This window comes from Schistocerca gregaria, chromosome 3, assembly GCF_023897955.1.
Source record: "Schistocerca gregaria isolate iqSchGreg1 chromosome 3, iqSchGreg1.2, whole genome shotgun sequence".
In the NCBI taxonomy this organism is placed as follows: Eukaryota; Metazoa; Arthropoda; class Insecta; order Orthoptera; family Acrididae; genus Schistocerca; species Schistocerca gregaria.
In genome coordinates this window covers 469,449,128-469,467,008 of record NC_064922.1, presented here as the reverse complement: position 1 = coordinate 469,467,008, position 17,881 = coordinate 469,449,128, and the positions used below count along the sequence as shown (strand labels likewise).

Below are 17,881 nucleotides of genomic sequence, written 5' to 3'. Positions count from 1 at the left end.
TTATTTTTATCTGTTATTACTTTTATGTAGTAATTTCATGTACTGACATGTTCCATGACCTTGGAGATTTGCCTCTCAATTCGGTCCTACGGAATTGATGTGTAAATAAAAATAATACGTAACTTCGTATATTAATCTTATGGCAAAAAAGAACATGAAACTGAAGTTACAGTTAGGATTTCTCAAGTCTGTTTACACACAAAGCGACGGAAGTTCTTTGTCAGCAATTACACGATAGTGGTATAGTGTGTCATCTATGAGAGGGCAGCCTACTACGTACATCCTTTTAAGTAATTCAGAATATTATCTGTTAGATGGGTCAAGCCAAATGTATTCAAAAGGAAACTGGGTGCATATGGGAAAAAGTCCTGTATTCCTGCAATGGTGTTCATATGAATGAGAACAGATTACATGCGGTGTACAAATTAGTCAAATATTAGCCCTGTAATGACATAAGGCTAGAGAGATGGGCTGAATGCCATATTGTGAGCCACTTACAGCAATACACGGACCCAGTGCAAGTGCACACCGCGCATCGAGCGTTACGGTGTACCTGTCGTCCATAGCCTAGGGCACTTTGAAATAGGAACTAAAATACTCTTGCAGTCGCAAGGCAACAACAAACCTGAGTGGTGCTGATAAATAGCCGCCAATCACCTACGATGGACACAGGTCATTTAGTCGTCAACTGTCATAGTGTCAACCTACATCGTGAAATCGCTGCTGCTGTGCCACAATCCTGACAGGACGATCCGCTACTGAACCACAGCGGCGCTTGCCAGTGGCAGGCACCGCTAACCAACAAACGGTGAGGGCGAGTGTTGTGTATTGAATCGGAGACCAAGAAACGACTTAGAGGCTTCGTCCACGCCGTAGCCTTCAGTGGTTCACAACCCCACCACAGGCTACAGCAGTCCACTCAGCCCAACGCCACACCACACTGAACCCAGGTTTTGTGCGCTTCGGCCCCCATTCGAACTCCCCTCCCCCCCCCCCCCCCTCCCTCCCGGGAAACATCTCATACCAGACGAGTGTAACCCCAGATGTTTGGTGGTAAAGTAATGATGGTGTACGCTTATGTGGAGATAGTGACTTTGTGTAGAAAAAGGCGAAATGAGATAAACCAGCCCGCATTCGATGAGACAAATTGTGATCAAGACTGTTTTTGATAATAAAAAAAAGATTGAAAACCCCCTGAAAACCATCCACAGCCTTGCTGGCACACCTGGTAACGACACTAATGCACCAGGCGGTTTCCTGCCGGCGACTGGCACGCCCGCTTCAGTCTGGAACCGCGCTGCTGCTACGGTCTGAGGTTCGAATCCTGCCTCGGGCATGGATGTGTGTGCTGTCCTTAGGTTAGTTAGGTTTAAGTAGTTCTAAGCTCTAAGGGACTGATGACCTCAGATGTTAAGTCACATAGTGTTCAGAGCCATTTGAACCATTTTGAACCGGCAGGACTACCCTCTCGGGAAGCAGCGCCCCTGACCGCTCGGATAGCCACGCGGGCTGGACGCATGTTACTTCGTATAGCTGGACGCCCACTTCATGTCAGCTTGCCACGTCGCCTCGACATTACTCGACCACAGCCAAAAACGTTGACTAACTCTGACCATCTGTCCTTTAACAAAGCATATTCACATCCTCTACAGCGGCTATACTTTTTCTGCAGTTAAGGACACCTCATGGCAACGGTACCGTGCACTAAATTTGTTTCATTTACCAGTAACGCAAATAAAATATAGCACTAATAAGAACAAACAATAAAATTTCTTCACCTGTGATGAAAGTTTGCTATCCAACTCACTCTTTTTACACATTGATAGAAAATTACTATTACCGTTCATAAATTGCAAAAAAATTTCCACCCACCAAATGCACTCGGTATTAACCCACGCTAATAACAGGCATTGGCAGATTTAAGTTCTTCACATTAGGGCTTGATAATAAATTCAGTTACGACCAGTATAGAACGGAACTCCTGAAACGCCTAAAAAAATTGACGCTTTTCATATATGACCTTCACTGATGTGTGAAAAGAATGTTATTTTGATTTGTTTTTTTATTATTATTTAAAGATCACAAAACATGTTACATATCATATTATTAATTTCGAACTCTAATTGCCCTTATCAGAACGGAGTACACGTATATTCCTGCTCAAATCGAGTTCGCATATGAAAAAATGATGCAGAACCAATTACAAACGAAACAGACGTATTATTGTGACTGTACCATTTGTACTCACGCTGACTCCATATGATTACCAAAGTGTCAGTAATCAGGTATGATGATGGTCAGTAACACACTACACACCAAGGTTAATGACCTGTTATGAAAAACAAAAATTTTATGACTCTTAACTAGATTCAATAATATATAAACGTCTTTCTATATCACTGGGAAAATTTGGTTGGAGTTACGCCACCTGACGAGAATATGATACGATTTATTTGCGCTATAAATTCAAGAATGTCTTGAGGAAGTCTGTTAAAAGAAAGAATATACTATTTCTTCTTATGTTAATAAAGTCACTCACTGTGGCGAAGAAAATACGTTTATTATTCAGAAATACACATTCACAATGTTGTAATGGGAAGTAATAGAGGCAGTCAGTAGGATGTTACATAACATTAGTAAAAATCAGCAATGCATAGAAAGTACCACAGTGGCTTTTAAGATTAACCCTTAAATGGAGCAATCCAGGTCAAGAGCATCTGATTATAAACTATGTATTCGTTACACGTACTACTAGGGCCATGTGCCAGTGAATAGTTTTATTACTCATTTTAATTGATTGTTAACATCAGCACTTTGTTGGTTGGTGAAGATTGTTTCATAATTGTCAGTTTGCAGAAAGGTACCTGAGTAAGCAGCTGATACAGTTCAGTAAGTTTTCAAGATTCACATTTTTAATCTTACGGTGAGTGTAATACCATTATCTACTCTTATGTATTTAAGATTATTTAATAATGTAAATAAAGTAGCTGTATATTCTAATGCTACATTATAATTATTTTAGGTTAAAATTACTAGTTTAGAGAACATTGTGAAAATTTCTGTTAATGACACTGTTTCTGTGAATTTATAATTAATACTTCAGAAGAATCAGGATGTCACACTGAACATTGAGAAAGGTAATTTGTAACTGAAATGGATACGAGTCAGATAGTAATGTAACAACAACTTGCAGGTTGGGTGTGAGTACTTTGATACCAACACCAAACGAAATGAACGGGATGAGTTAGTGGGAAATAAAATTTTGGGGGACGTCACTCCGACAATAATTAAATTGAGTGGTGAAATACAGAAGAAACGAAACAGTAAGAACTCGTGCTTACAATATTATTACATTATTTCCAGGGTAGGAGCCCTTTCTAAAAAAAATTGTGTCTTTCTTACAAGAATTAGTAAGTACAAATCTATAGCTAGAGAAAAATATCAAAAACTAGATTAAAATCATCTACAAATCATGATGGAGTTTCAAGCGCCCTTCCTGGTCTCCTGTCACATAGTGGACAACTCAACACGAAGATGAAGACGCATTATCAATGTTTGCGACAGAAGGTACTAGCATCAGTTAGCCCACCTTTTAAATGCTGTGGTAGTAAACATTCCTCGTTACTCTATGTACAACATCCTTGACGAAATTAATCTAAATTCCTTTTGCTTTGTATAATCGGTTTTCCTTTTTTATTACATTACTAAGTTTCTACTCTTTGGTCAAGAGACTTGCCTGTAAATACCATTCCTTTTCTCATTTGTTACTTGCGTGTTGATGTCATCACTCCATATTTGTACGGTCCTTACACCAGCAATTGTTGCAGTATCGGAGATGCGAACTATGCTACGGCGTACCACACATATTCTGGCGTCCGGAGGCTTTAACTGAATCAGATGTAATACATATATTACACAGCATTCTGTATCATTTTTATGTCTATCACTTCAGCAGCCACAATGTTAGGTACATGGGCGCTCAGGCTAATTAGTTCATGCGGAAAGAAACCGAATTAAGATACCTTGTACTCCGACTAATTATCGCTTTACTGTGGCCAAACGACACGAGAAAGCATTAATACTGTTCTGCCATGATGAAGAGTTTGGTTTCTTCAGTAGCGTGCACCAAGGCGATCTCACTCCAAACGGTGTGGTAACATTTCGTAAGAGTTTAGGGTTTCGGGAAGCATATGTATCAGCGGCTCACGAAAGAAAAGTTGTTGAGAAACCACAGAGAATGTCATGTAAATTTTTATCTTTGCGATGATTACACGGATACATGACACGTTTCAAACAATCGTTATCATACTTGTAATGTAGCAGAGAGACTCTTGCCTTACCCAGACCGGTGTGACGTCAATGACATTTAGTATATAACCCCAGCTCAATTTGAAACCAAGCATTAGTTTCGTTCTGCGTTCGCGAGAATTCGCTGGAATAACTTTCGCCATGAAACGTAAGTTCAACCTTTCCTTCTGTTTAGATACAGCTTACAATCAAAATTAATTGCTACGCTTCAAATGTGACGCAGGTACAAGTGTATCGACAGAGTAGCCTTCGGTTGTATTTAGTTTCTTGTCTATAGCTGCTAATCGTACACAGCTATAATGATCTATTTCTGAGAACTGTGTTATGAAACGATTAGGTATGTTGAGAATGCTTCGGATTCCTTCTTAATCCCTCGTTATTAATAGGCTACTAGGAGCTACATTCTCTTCTTAACCAAAATAAAACCACGTCTGTCAGGAAATGGTAATGCACCCGGGAGTGTTCCATTAATACATGACGGATGAGTCGAACTAATTTCTACTAATTTATTGCTTTCATTCGATAAGTACAATAATACCTTTCATCTTGTCACTAGTAAGCTTTTGTTAGAGTTGAAGTGGGAACTATGAGAAGGAATTACACTTTTACAGATTCCAAGTTAGTTTGCTATTTTGTTTTGAAATATATACTATACCTTTCAGAGCTTAGACGAACGAAATACTTCTTATAAATTCGAAACATCGAAACAAAGATGTCAGCTTGCTACAGTACATGATAGAGCGACCGGTTCTCCATGCCTAATACTATTTACAGTGTGTGTTAAGAATGCGTTCTCCTTTTAATGCTAAGATGCCTATTTTACTCTTTACAGTAGCGGACATTCAGAGGAGATACAGGTATAACATATGAAAAATTTTAAGCGAAACTTAAAAACGACATTATATAACAGCATCATATGATACCACCAAAGAAAGTGAGATGAAATTGTGAGTTTCAACCTATGCACATTATTTCATATGTTGTGTTCTTTTACCACAAGTTTGACATGTGACCAAACCACATGAAAAATAAACGAACTTGCTTAGTAGAGAGGAATTCTGCATTAATCATGGAAGCAAATGCTTGTCTGCCTATGTTCTACAACCTTGGGATACGTGCTGGTAGAAGAATAGCTTGATGAATGGGAGTGAAAATTCATATATATATATTATTGTATACAGGGTGTTACAAAAACTTTCAGGAAACATTTCTCACACACAAATAAAGAAAAGATGTTATGTGGACATGTGTCCGGAATCGCTTAATTTCCGTGTTAGAGCTCATTTTAGTTTCGTCAGTATGTACTGTACGTCCTCGATTCACCGCCAGTTGGGTGGGCTGACGAGAATCCGCACGCAATTGTGCGATCACGGCATCAACACAGATTTTCTGCTAACGTTTAGGCACGCATTGTTGGTGATGTCTTGATTGGGCCCCATGTTGTTCCATCTACGCTCAATGGAGCACATCATGATTTCATACGGGATACTGTACCTGTGCTGCTAGAACATGTGCCTTTACAAGTACAACTCAACATGTGGTTCATGCACGATGGACCTCCTGCACATTTTAGTCGAAGTGTTCGTACGCTTCTCAACAGCCAGATTTGGTGACCGATGGATTGGTAGAGCAGGACCAATTCCATGGCCTCCACGCTCTCCTGACCACAACCCTATTGACATTCATTTGTGGGGGCATTTGAAATCTCTTGTCTACGCAACCCCGGTACCAAATATAGAGAGTCTTCGTATTTGTATTGTGGACGGCCGTGATACAATACCCCATTCTCCAGGGCTGCATCAGCGCATCAGGGATTCCATGCGACGGAGGGTGAATGCATGTATCCTCGCTAACGAAGGACATTTTGGACATTTCCTGTAACAAAGTGTTTGAAGTCACGCTGGCACATCCTGTTGCTGTGTGTTTCCATTCCATGATTGATTTGAAGAGAAGTAATGAAAGGAATACTAACATGGAAAGTAAGCGTATCCGGGCACATGTCCGCATAACATATTTCCATTCTTTGTGTGTGAGGAATGTTTTCTGAAAGTTTGGCCGTACTCTTTTGTAACACCGTGTATTTGATTCACTTAAGGAAATAAGTAGTTGGGCTTATTGTGCACTCCAACTTGAAATACACGAAACACTAACGCTCTTTTCCCACAGTGTTGGCAGGCCTTCTGGTGTTGAGCGTGTTGGCCGCTGTGACCGCAGCGACCACCCCCACATGTCCCGAAGATGACGGCGCCACGCCGGTCTTCTATCCAGACGACACGGACACACACGGCTTCTGGGAGTGCAGCAACGGCAAGGCTGTCCACCTGGTGTGCCCTGCTGGACTCGTCTGGAACGCCAATATCAACGCCTGCGACTGGCCGTCCTCGAGGAAGTAGAAGATGTGACCATGCCCCGTTACCAATAGATGTTTGCTAAGAAAACCTTAGAATAAAATTTGCGTGTCTTATGAATGTGGCTGACAATTTAGTATCTGTATTTCATATGCTACCATTGAATGTAATTATTATTATGCTACTCAACATATTAATTCACAATAAATAAGTGTTGAAAAATATATATTTATATCTATAATTCATTCTCTCGTGTTCACCTCTAAGGACCACATAATCGAATGGCCACTGAACACTAGTTTAAAATTCTTCCGTCTTTATTTCTGGGATACATATTCTACGTCAGGTAATGTTCCAATCAACTATACTCATGTGCTGCTAAGGATAGTGACGTATCAATTATTAGGCAATTCAATGTTATACTTTAAACAAATTGCTTCGGCTGTCTTGACTACAGATGACAGATATACATAAGTAACTAACACATGTAATGTCCTGAAGCCAAGTGAAGACGTCACTTTTTGGCTTGTCTTTATTTACATAAAATCTAGTTAAGCTTCATCTTTACTTACCTAAGTACTAACTAAAGGTATGATAACAACTACACCTGTTTCTTCATACGTTGCAGCTGTATTACTATTATTTAAGAGGATGACGAATGAAATCTCGTACACGGAGAGAACAAACAAATAATACTGGTGGGCAACTTTCCTTAGAGAGCAAGTGTGAGCTGCATTCAGATTCACACACGATGTAATTTTTTAGTGGAGTACGGTAATCAATTTTGTCCTTCGTATTGAAAAAATGCTTTCGAAAACAATTGCCTCCAGTTGCTTAAGGCCTTTCTGGTATCAAGTAAGCGTTTTGTGCACCTCAGCCCAGCAAGTCCACTTCATTTTCTAATTCGGTCACAACGTTCTTAAAACAAGGTCATCCATAAAGATATTATGTATGATGAACTTATTCGCCACAAAATAAATTAACCATCGATTCATTCCTTATACGACCACCAGACCAAGTTCATATTCATCCTGAAGGATTCAAAGATGACTTGAGTATCTCCTGAAACAGGCACCTCATTCAGTTAGTTATAACTAGTGGTGATTTCAAGCAATCCAAGAAACGTTGGCGAAAATTCGTTATCTGAATGTTTTCTTCGAAAATTATTTGCTTCAGGTGCCTACGCGAAGTGCATATAGGAGTAGTCGCGGAAACGCACTTAATTTTCTTTACAACAAATTCCCTTGAGGAAATACGGAATATCATGACGGATACAGGGCTTAATGACTACACGATGGTTGTACTGAAAGTGAACACTGTAAAATACAAGCTACCGAAAGCAAACATAACTTATATCTGTATAAAAAGTAGATAAAAACTCACTTGACAGCTTTCTAAGAGGCGATCTCCTTTCCGATGGAACAGATCTCCAGTGGTACACAAAATATCTCAGAACACTGACGCAGAAGCAAAGGAAAGTGCTTGCAAGGTTTTTTAGAACGTACAACCTTCAGAGATGGGGACGTCTTACAGAATTTCGAAAAAGAACGGGGATTTTAATACGAGAAAGTTTTAATAGTCTCCACGTCAAAACTCTCTCGAAATCTGGCAGGAAATCTTAAGAAATTGTGGTCGTATGAAACTTACACCGGCATCAAAATACAACAATAATTTCACCGCATGACAACGCTGGTAATGTTACCAATTTGATTGTCGCGAGGGCAGTGTTACTAAATACGGTTTTCCCAAGCTGCCTCCATGAGTACCACAGGAGTAGATATCCACGGTGGGGCGAAGCAACTCTAGTTACTTAATTATGCCATGCGGTCGACGCAATCCCCGATTTTAAAAGTCGTACCACCTGTGGTGCACGCCTCTGTCTCTGAAACGACGCCTCTGCTAACGGTTTTCGCGACCTGGTATTTGGAGCGGCCACGGAAACGGCCTTTTCTCTGTCACGACCTGCAGGAGTGCGGAAGTAGCTAGTATTATGGGTCGTCTCTATCCGTTGTGATGATAAGTTTTCCTCGCTGTGTCGCTGAGGCGTGAAGTCATGTTGATTTGACAGGCTTTCCATTATGTTGTAATTGGCACTACAGCGGAGTTGCGTTCTCTTACGTATTATTTGGAGTAGCTGAAAATTCGTTAAGTATTTTGTTCACTTTTCCCATTAAGGCTACTCACTTAGCGAATGTTGTAAGCAGTAGATGGAATTCTCACTTTTTTTAAGCTGTAGTAAGAGTTGCTTCTTGAAGGGATCGGCAAGCTGTCGTCTTTGTGGTTTCGCGGTGAGTGTAGTGAGTTTGTGTTCCTAATCGATTATGAATGACGTGTTCTCAGATGCGTTGGCTCCATTGTGAGGGGTTCCCCTATGACGTGTGATTGGTTATTAGGCACATGTGTCGTGCGTGTTTTTAGTACTCAAAGCACGTGAAAGGTTAGGGGCTCAAAGTTCGTTGGTTCGTATCTTGTATTAGTGTTCTTTTGAAGCTTTTGTGGCGTCTGTTCTAAGTCTGATTCCGAATCACTCAAATGACACGCAAAACGTATTTCCCCGTCAATAAACTCAGTACGCGTACCATATCACTGAGATGCGGAATCAGATTTCAACAGTTAACAACTTTGGTCGCCAGAATATGTGAGGTACTCCATAGCATGGTTAGCATCCTGCAACAAATCGTTTACTTTTTAATTATATTATCACTTCATCTGTCTACTGCCCTGTCCTCAATCACTTACAGACACTAGTCGCAATTGTCCGGGGTCTACAAATTAAACGTAAAGCTTTTTATGGTGATGTCTCTTTTATTATATGTCAGTGACTTAGAAATATTCAAAGTTAATCAGGTAGAATATCAGTTTTAACGACTGTACAAGTGTTTAGTGAAAATAACAACACGATAATAACAAATGAGAAAACGCATTGTATTTAACAACAAGACTCAGGAACAAAGAATAGAAACTTAGTAATGTAACAAAAAATGCAAACCGATTATACAAAGCAAGAGGAATTTAGTGTAATGCTGTCAAGGGTGTTGTACATAAAGAAACAGGGAAGGTTTACAACAATATCAATTAATAGGTGGGATTATTTATGCTAGTACCTTCTGTTGCAAACATTGATTACCTGTCTTCATCTTCGGGATTCAATAGCCCACTATGTGACAGGATAGCAGGAAGCAGTAGAAACTCCATCAAGATTCTGGAGATGATTTTTATATTGGTCTTTATATTTTTCTCTAGCTATAGAAATGTAATTAGTAATTCTTGTAAGAATTTCGTTGTGGGTACATAGAGGAGAGACTGACAGATATATCACTAGAAGAAAGACACAATTTTTTTTAAAAAGGTCTCCTACCTTGAAGATATTGTAATGATTTTGCAAGCACGAGTTCTTACGGCCTCTTTTCTTCTACATTTGTCCACACAATTTCATTATTGTCGTAGTAACGTCTCTCACAACATGATTTTCCACCTGACTCATCCTGTTCATTTCGTCTGGTGTTTGTATCAGAATGCCCACAGCCAACCTGCAACTTTTTGCTACATTATTATCACCTTCACTTTCAGTTGCAAATTATCTTTCACAATCATCAACATGACATCCTAATTCCATTAATGTATTAATTACTAATTCACGGACACCGTCACATTCACAGACATTTTCTCAATGTTCTCCAGACTGGTCTTTGTAACCTAAAATAATTTAAAACGTAGCATTACAATCTACTGCTATTTTATTAAAAATTGTATTACAATCATCTTGCACCATGAATAATATGAAACTATAAAACTTACTGAATGTCATCAAGTGCATCCTCAAGCATCTTTCATCAAACTGCCAATATGAAACAGTCTTCAGCAACCAAAAAACTGAAGTTGTTAACAGTTAACTAAAATGTCAAAGCTATTGACAAACACACTGCCCTAGTAGCACGCATAACGAATACATAGTTTCTAATCAAATAATCTTCCCCAGTTAAGCGTAACCGTTAAGAGCCACTGTGGTACGTTAAATGCATCGCTAATTTTAGCTAATGTTTTGTAACATCTTGCTGACTGCATCCGTTACCTCCCATTACAGCATTGTGAACCCAGCCCAAGGAAATAAGAAAGTGAAGTCACTATTAAGCTACATTAAATATGAGTACATACTTTGTTAGTTCATTAGAAATATGATGAGGAGGTACTGCAGCATATGAAAATTGTTAGTAAAAAAGAATGCATGATTAGAAACGGACAGAGATTCTAAGTCAGATGGCCATTGAGGATGGGAACAAAATCACAAAATTATGCATTTCTCGTTTTTATAAGAATCCAAAGGCTTACTACATACATTTAATTGTATGCACGATAAAGAGGATAGAAGAACACGAAAGTTTCGTGAAAGAAGAAAAACATCTGGCAAAGTTCATTTACACGGATTGCATCACTGAACTGACATTATGTCGAAGTTACATATTCCACAGCGTTTAATTAATAGTAAATACAGGTATTAGTTCCAGCAAGAAAGTCATCAGTGAAGGTATTGGTTTGCAATTAATGATATAAGCTCCTCTTAATGTTTATCAGTAGCGAAACGTGTAGACAAGCTGTCAAACATTTCTATTTCTGAATAATTAACATATTTTCTGATCCAAAGTGTGTGACTTTATTAAAGGAATACATATAATGGAAACAACAGTAAATATACCCTTCTTGCAACAGCCTTCTTCAAGACATCCTTGAATTTATGTCACAAATAAATCGTATCATATTTTCGACAGGTGATGTAATCACAGCCAAATTTCCCCACTGATACAGAAAGATGTTTGTATATTATTTAATTCAGTTACAAATCATAAAAGTTTTATTTACATAAAAGGCACTTAAATTTTTTCTGTAATGTGTTACTGACCAACATCAGACCCGGTTACAGACACTATGGTAATCTTATTATTTACGTAAGAGGTTATTAAATTTGGTGTCAATGTGTTACTGACCACCTTCAGACTTGGTTACGGACACTCTGGTAATCATATGGAGTCGGCATAAGTATAAATGGTACAGTCACAAGAATACGTCTGATTCGTTTGTACTGTACCATTTTTTCATATGCAAGCTCGATTTGATTAAAAATACATGTGTATTCCAATCTCATGAGGGTAATTAGAGATCGAAATTAATAACATAATATATAAAATGTTTTGTGATCCTTAAGTCGAAAAGAAGAACAAATAAAAGTAACACATTCTTTTGCAGCTGGAAACCTTTCCTTTGATGAATGAAGTTACTCCAAAATACGATACCAAACCCAGGCAAGGAATGAAAGTAAGCAACGTATGCTAGATATTTTATTTTAACGAAATCAGTGAAGATCATATTTGGAAAGCAAACATTTGTTTAGGGGTTTCAGGAGTTCCAATCTATGTTGGTCGTAACTGAATCTATTATCAGGCTCTAATCTGAAGAACTTAAAACTGCCAGCACGTGCTATCAGTTCACCTGGGACTTAAGATCTGAGGTCATCTGTCCCCTAGAACTTAGAACCACTTAAACCTAACTAGCCTAAGGACATCACACACGCCCATGCCCGAGGTAGGATTCGAACCTGCGACCGTAGCGGTCGTGCGATTCCAGACTGAAGCTCCTAGAACCGCTCGGCCACCACGGCAGGCTGCTATTTGTATGGCTTAATTTTGAGTGCATTTTTTGGGTGAAAAATTTTAGCAGTTTATGAATGGTAACAGTAATTTTCTTTTAATGTGTAAACAGTTTTGAAAGAATGTTGTAAACAGTAGATAGAATTGTCACTCTTTCCCAGCTGTAGTAAGAGTTGCTTCTTGAAGGGACCGGCAAGCTGTCGCACTTATGGTTTCACGGTGAGTGTAGTAAGTTTGTGTTCCTTTTAGTTGTCAAAGTAGGTGAAACATTACTGTCTCATAGTTTGTATATTCGTATCTTCTTTAGTGTTGTTTCAAAGCTTTGTAGCATCCGTTAGAAATCTAATCCCACATCTCTCAAGTGACACGCAAAACGTATTTCCTCGTCAATAAACCCAATGCACGTATCATATCATGGAGATGCGAATCACATTTCAAACAGATGCCACATAGGCTTCAAAACAACACTAACACATGATACCAGCAGACAAACTATGAGCCACTAACCTTTCTCTTACTGTGACTACTATACACACACACGACAACAAGACGTATGTGCCTAATCACCTATCACACGTCATAGTGGGACCACTCACACTGATGCTAAAACCGACAGCCGAACATGTGATACATGATGGGTTAGGAAAATAATACGCCAACGTAGCTCAGTACACACCAACTTCGACACCAGCTTCCTAGTGTTGGTTTCATTTACCAATAAAGTAAACACAGGAATAAATCTTAAATAAAATATACCATTAAAAAGTGCTAACATCGAAATTTCTTGAACTGTGATTAATGGTTTCTATCCTACTCAGTTCTTTTACATATTGACAGAAAATTACTATTACCGTTCGTAAACTGCAAAAAATTTCCACCCAACAAACGCACTCAGTATTAAGCCATGCTACTAGCAGACATTGGCAGGTTCAGTTCTTGAGATTAGAGCTTGATAATAATTTCAGTTACGACCAGCACAGAACAGAACTCCTGAAACGCCAAAACAAATGTTTGCTTTTCAAATATGCCCTGCAATGATGTCGTCAAAATAAAATATCTAGCATACAATGCTTACTTTCATTCCTGACATTGTTTTGGTATCGTATTTTGGCGTAACTCCATGAACCAAATGAAAGGTTTGCAGCTGCAAAAGAATATACTACTTCTATTTGTTCTCCTATTCTTCGATTGAAAGGTCACAAAATATTTTATGTATCGTATTATTAATTTCGATCTATAATTACCCTCATCACATTAGAGTACACACATGTTTCAGATCTAATCAAATTGGCCCATGAAAAAATGATACAGTACCAATTATAAACGACAATCACGTATTAATGTGGCTGTACCATTTATACTTACGCCTACTCCATATGATTACCAGAGTGTAATATGATTTTTAACTGGATTAAATAATATAAAAATGTCTTTCTATATCACTGGGAAAATTTGGCTGTTTTTATGTCACCTGTAGAAAATATGATACGATGTATTTGCGGGATGAATTCAAGAATGTCAGAAGAAGAATGGTATACTACCCGTTGCTTTTTATTATATATTTTCCTTAATAAAGTCTAAAACTTTGGCCCAGGAAGTATGTTCATTATTCAAAATACACATGTTTGACAGCCTGTCTACACGTCTGGCTACTAATAAACTTTAAGAGGAGCTTATATCACTAATTGCTAGCCCATACGTTCACTGACGAATTTCTTGGCTGAACTAATACATGTACTTACTCCGAATTAAACGCTGTGGAATATATAACTTCATCTTAATGTCAGTGCATTGATGCAATCAGTGTAAATGAATATTGCAAGCTCTTTTTCTTCTTTCATGATACTTGGCGGCAACAACTTTGATATTGTTGTATCCTCTTTATGGTACATACAAATAAATGTTTGTATTAAGCCTTCCAATTCTTATAAAAACGAGAAATCCCTAATTTTGTAATTTTTCCCGCATCCTCAATGGCCATCTGGCTATGCATCGCCGTCCGTTTCTAATTGCGTATTTTTGTTTTAATGATACATTTCATATGCTGGAGTACCTCCTCACAATATTTCTAACAGACTAGCGACGTATGTTATCATATTTAATATACGTTAATAGAGAGTCCGTTTTTTTATTTAATTTATTTGGCTGGGTTGAAAAGACTATAATGGGAGGTAATGGAGACAGTCAGATGGATGTTACATAACATTAGCCAAATTTATCGATGCATGGAACGTCCCTCATTGGCTTTTAACGTTAACCCCTAACTGGGGCAATTCAGGTCAAGAGCATCTGAATATAATATATATATATTCGTTATACGTACTCCAATGGTCGTGTGTTTGTCAATAGCTTTGTTATTTTAGTAGACTGTTAACGACAGCTCTTCATTGGTTGCTGAAGATTGTTACATAACTGTCAGATTACAGAGAGGTTCCTGAGCACACGATCATCCAGTTAAGTAAGATATCTAGTTTCATATTTTTAGCGATACAGAATGAGTATAACATAATTACCTACTTTTATATATTATTTAAGATTATTTTTTAAATAAAATAGTTGTATATTCTAAAGCATGATTTAATTTTTTATTAGTTTACAATGGCTTGTTTGGGGACCATTGGGAAAGTCTCTGTGAATGACACTGCATCTCTGAATTTGTAATTAACTCTTCAAAAAATTTGGATGTCACACTGATGATGGTGAAAGGTAATTTGCAACTGAAAGTGAATACGAGCCATATAGTGATGCAGCAACAACTTGCAGGTTGTGTGTGAGTATTCTGATAGAAACACCAAACGAAATGAACAGGATGGTTCAGGTGGGAAAGTTAAGATGTGAGAGACATTGCCACGACAATAATGAAATAGTGTATTGAGTCAGAGAAGAAACGAAGCAGTAAGAACTCGTGCTTGCAGTGTTATTACAATATTTCCAGGGTAGGAGCCCTTTTTTTAAAAAAAATTGTGTCTTTCTTGTAATGATATATTTTTCAGTCTCGCCTCTAGGTGCCTTCCACGAAATTTTTACAAGAATTAGTAAATACATTTCTATAGCTAGAGAAAAATATAAAGAAAATGATTAAAATCGTCTCCAGAATCTTGATGGAGTTTCAAACGCGCATCCTGGTCACCTGTCACATAGTGGGCCATTCAAACCCCAAGATGAAGACGCCTAAACAATATTTACGACGGAAGGTACTAGTATAAATTAGCCCTCCTATTAATTGCTGGGCATTAACTGAATCATATTGTAATGCTGATATTACACAGCATTCTGTACCATGTTTACATTTGTCACTTCAGCTACCACAATTTCATGTACAGAGACGCTCAGACTACTTCATTCTTGCGGAAAGAAACCGAATTAAAATACTTTATACTCCGACTAATTGTAGGGAAAACGTATCGTTTTACTGTTCCCGAAACGCTACGAGGAAGCATTAACACCGTTCTTCGATGTTAAAGAGTTTGGGTTTGTTAGTGGAGTGCACCTAGGCGAGCTCACTGCTAATTACTAACTAAACGATGCAGAAATATTTCGTAAGGGTGAAGGGTTTCGGGAACCATATGTAACAGCGGCTCTTGAAAGAAAAGTTGTTGAGATAGCACAGAGAATGTCATGTAAATTTTATCTTTGCGATGATTACACGGATACATGACACGTTGCAAACAATCGTTATCATACTTGTAATGGAGCAGAGAGAATCTGGCCTTACCCAGGTCGGTGTGACGTCAATGACATTTAGTATATAACCCAAGCTCAATTTGAAACCAAGCATTAGTTTCGTTCTGAGTTCGCCAGAATTAGTTGGAGTAACTTTCACCATGAAACGTAAGCTCAACCTTTCCTTCTGTTAAGATGTAGATGACTATCAAAATTATTTGCTACGCTTCAAATGTAACATGGGTACAAGTGTATCTACAGAGCAGTCTTCGGTTGTATTTAGTTTTGTGTCTACAGCTGCTAAACGTCCACAGCCATAAGTATCTATTTCTGAGGATTGTGTTAGTGACTGAATTATGCACATTGCGAATGCTTGGGATACCTTCTTAATCGCTCGTTCTTAATACATCACTAGGTGCAACATTCTCTTCTTAAACCAACTAAAACCACGTCTGATAGGAAACGGTAATGCGTTCCATTAACACATCTAGGATGAGTCGAAGTAAGTTTTACTACTATATATCTTTCAGTCGATAAGCACAATAATGCCTTTAATCTTGCCACTAGTAAGCTTTTCCAAGAGTTGAAGTGGAAACTATGAGAAGGAATTACACTTTTAGAGCTTCTAAAGTGCGAAGTTAGTTTGATGTTTTGTTTTACAATAAATGTTATACCCCATCAGAGTTTAGACGAACGAAATACTTCTTAAATGATTCGAAAGATCGAAACAAAGTTGTCAGCATATTGTAGTACCTGATAGAGCAAGCGTATCTTCATGCCTTATACTATTTACAGTGTGTGTTAAGAATGCGTTTTTCTTTTAATGCGAAGGATACCTGTTTTACTCTTTAGAGTAACGTTCTGTGAGAGTAGACAAAGGTATAACATATGAAAAATTTTAAACGAAACTTAAATACGACATTATGTATCAGCATCATATGATACCATCTTAGCAATTGAGCTGAAATTATGTTGCTACCATGGATTCTGAAAAATCTTGACGTCAATGAAATTTAATAGGCTGGCACAAGAATAGCTTGATGAATGGGACTGAAAATTCATATATAATTTCTTGTATATTTTTATTCTCATAAGGAAATAATTTCTTATTCAGAGAGAGTTCATGCTGTGCGTGAATTAGTACACTCAACAACTGTTTCAGCATTAAGAAATTTGTTGTGCTTTCAATTACTTTTTGCCAATTGACACATGGACCCAAAATTCCGGTGCCAGTGAGGAAATGAATTTTGTAGGCCTTACTGTGCACTCCAACTTGAAATACACGAAACGCTAACGCTCTTTTCCCACAGTGTTGGCAGGCCTTCTGGTGTTGAGCGTGTTGGCCGCTGTGACCGCAGCGACCACCCCCACATGTCCCGAAGATGACGGCGCCACGCCCGTCTTCTATCCAGACGACACGGACACACACGGCTTCTGGGAGTGCAGCAACGGCAAGGCTGTCCACATGGTGTGCCCTGCTGGACTCGTCTGGAACTCCAATATCAACGCCTGCGACTGGCCGTCCTCGAGGAAGTAGAAGATGCGACCATGCCCCGTTACCAATAGATGTTTGCTAAGAAATCCTTAGAATAAAATTTGCGTATCTTATGAATGTGGCTGACAATTTAGTATCTGTATTTCATATGCTACCATTGAATGTAATTATTATTATGCTCCTCAACATATTAATTCACAATAAATAAGTGTTCCCAAAAATTGATATATCTATAATTCATTCCTTCCTGTTCACCTCTAAGGACAACATCATCGAATGGCCACTGAACACTAGTTTAAATTTCATCCGTCTTTATTTCTGGGATAAATATTCTTCGTCTGGTAATGTTCCAATCAACTATAGCTCAAGTGCTGCTAAGGATAGCGACGTATCATTCATTAGGCAATTCATTGTTATGCTTTAAA

General features: G+C 38.3%; 1 protein-coding gene across 3 annotated transcripts; it reads left to right on the top strand.

Annotated features, from left to right (window-relative positions):
* The first annotated feature begins 4,403 nt into the window (after positions 1-4,403).
* Positions 4,404-17,677, top strand: LOC126355913 (peritrophin-1-like). Of its 3 annotated transcripts, none has more exons than XM_050006426.1 (2): positions 4,404-4,456; positions 6,475-6,882. In XM_050006426.1, the coding sequence occupies exons 1-2, from the start codon at positions 4,450-4,452 to the stop codon at positions 6,699-6,701; spliced, it is 234 nt and encodes a 77-aa protein (XP_049862383.1). In that variant the 5' UTR covers positions 4,404-4,449; the 3' UTR covers positions 6,702-6,882. The 3 variants fall into 3 exon arrangements, with proteins under 3 accessions (XP_049862383.1, XP_049862384.1, XP_049862382.1); XM_050006427.1 differs by lacking the exon at positions 6,475-6,882 and adding an exon at positions 17,272-17,677 and having other exon boundaries at positions 4,406-4,456; XM_050006425.1 differs by lacking the exons at positions 4,404-4,456; positions 6,475-6,882 and adding exons at positions 16,077-16,129; positions 17,272-17,677.
* Positions 17,678-17,881: the final 204 nt, after the last annotated feature.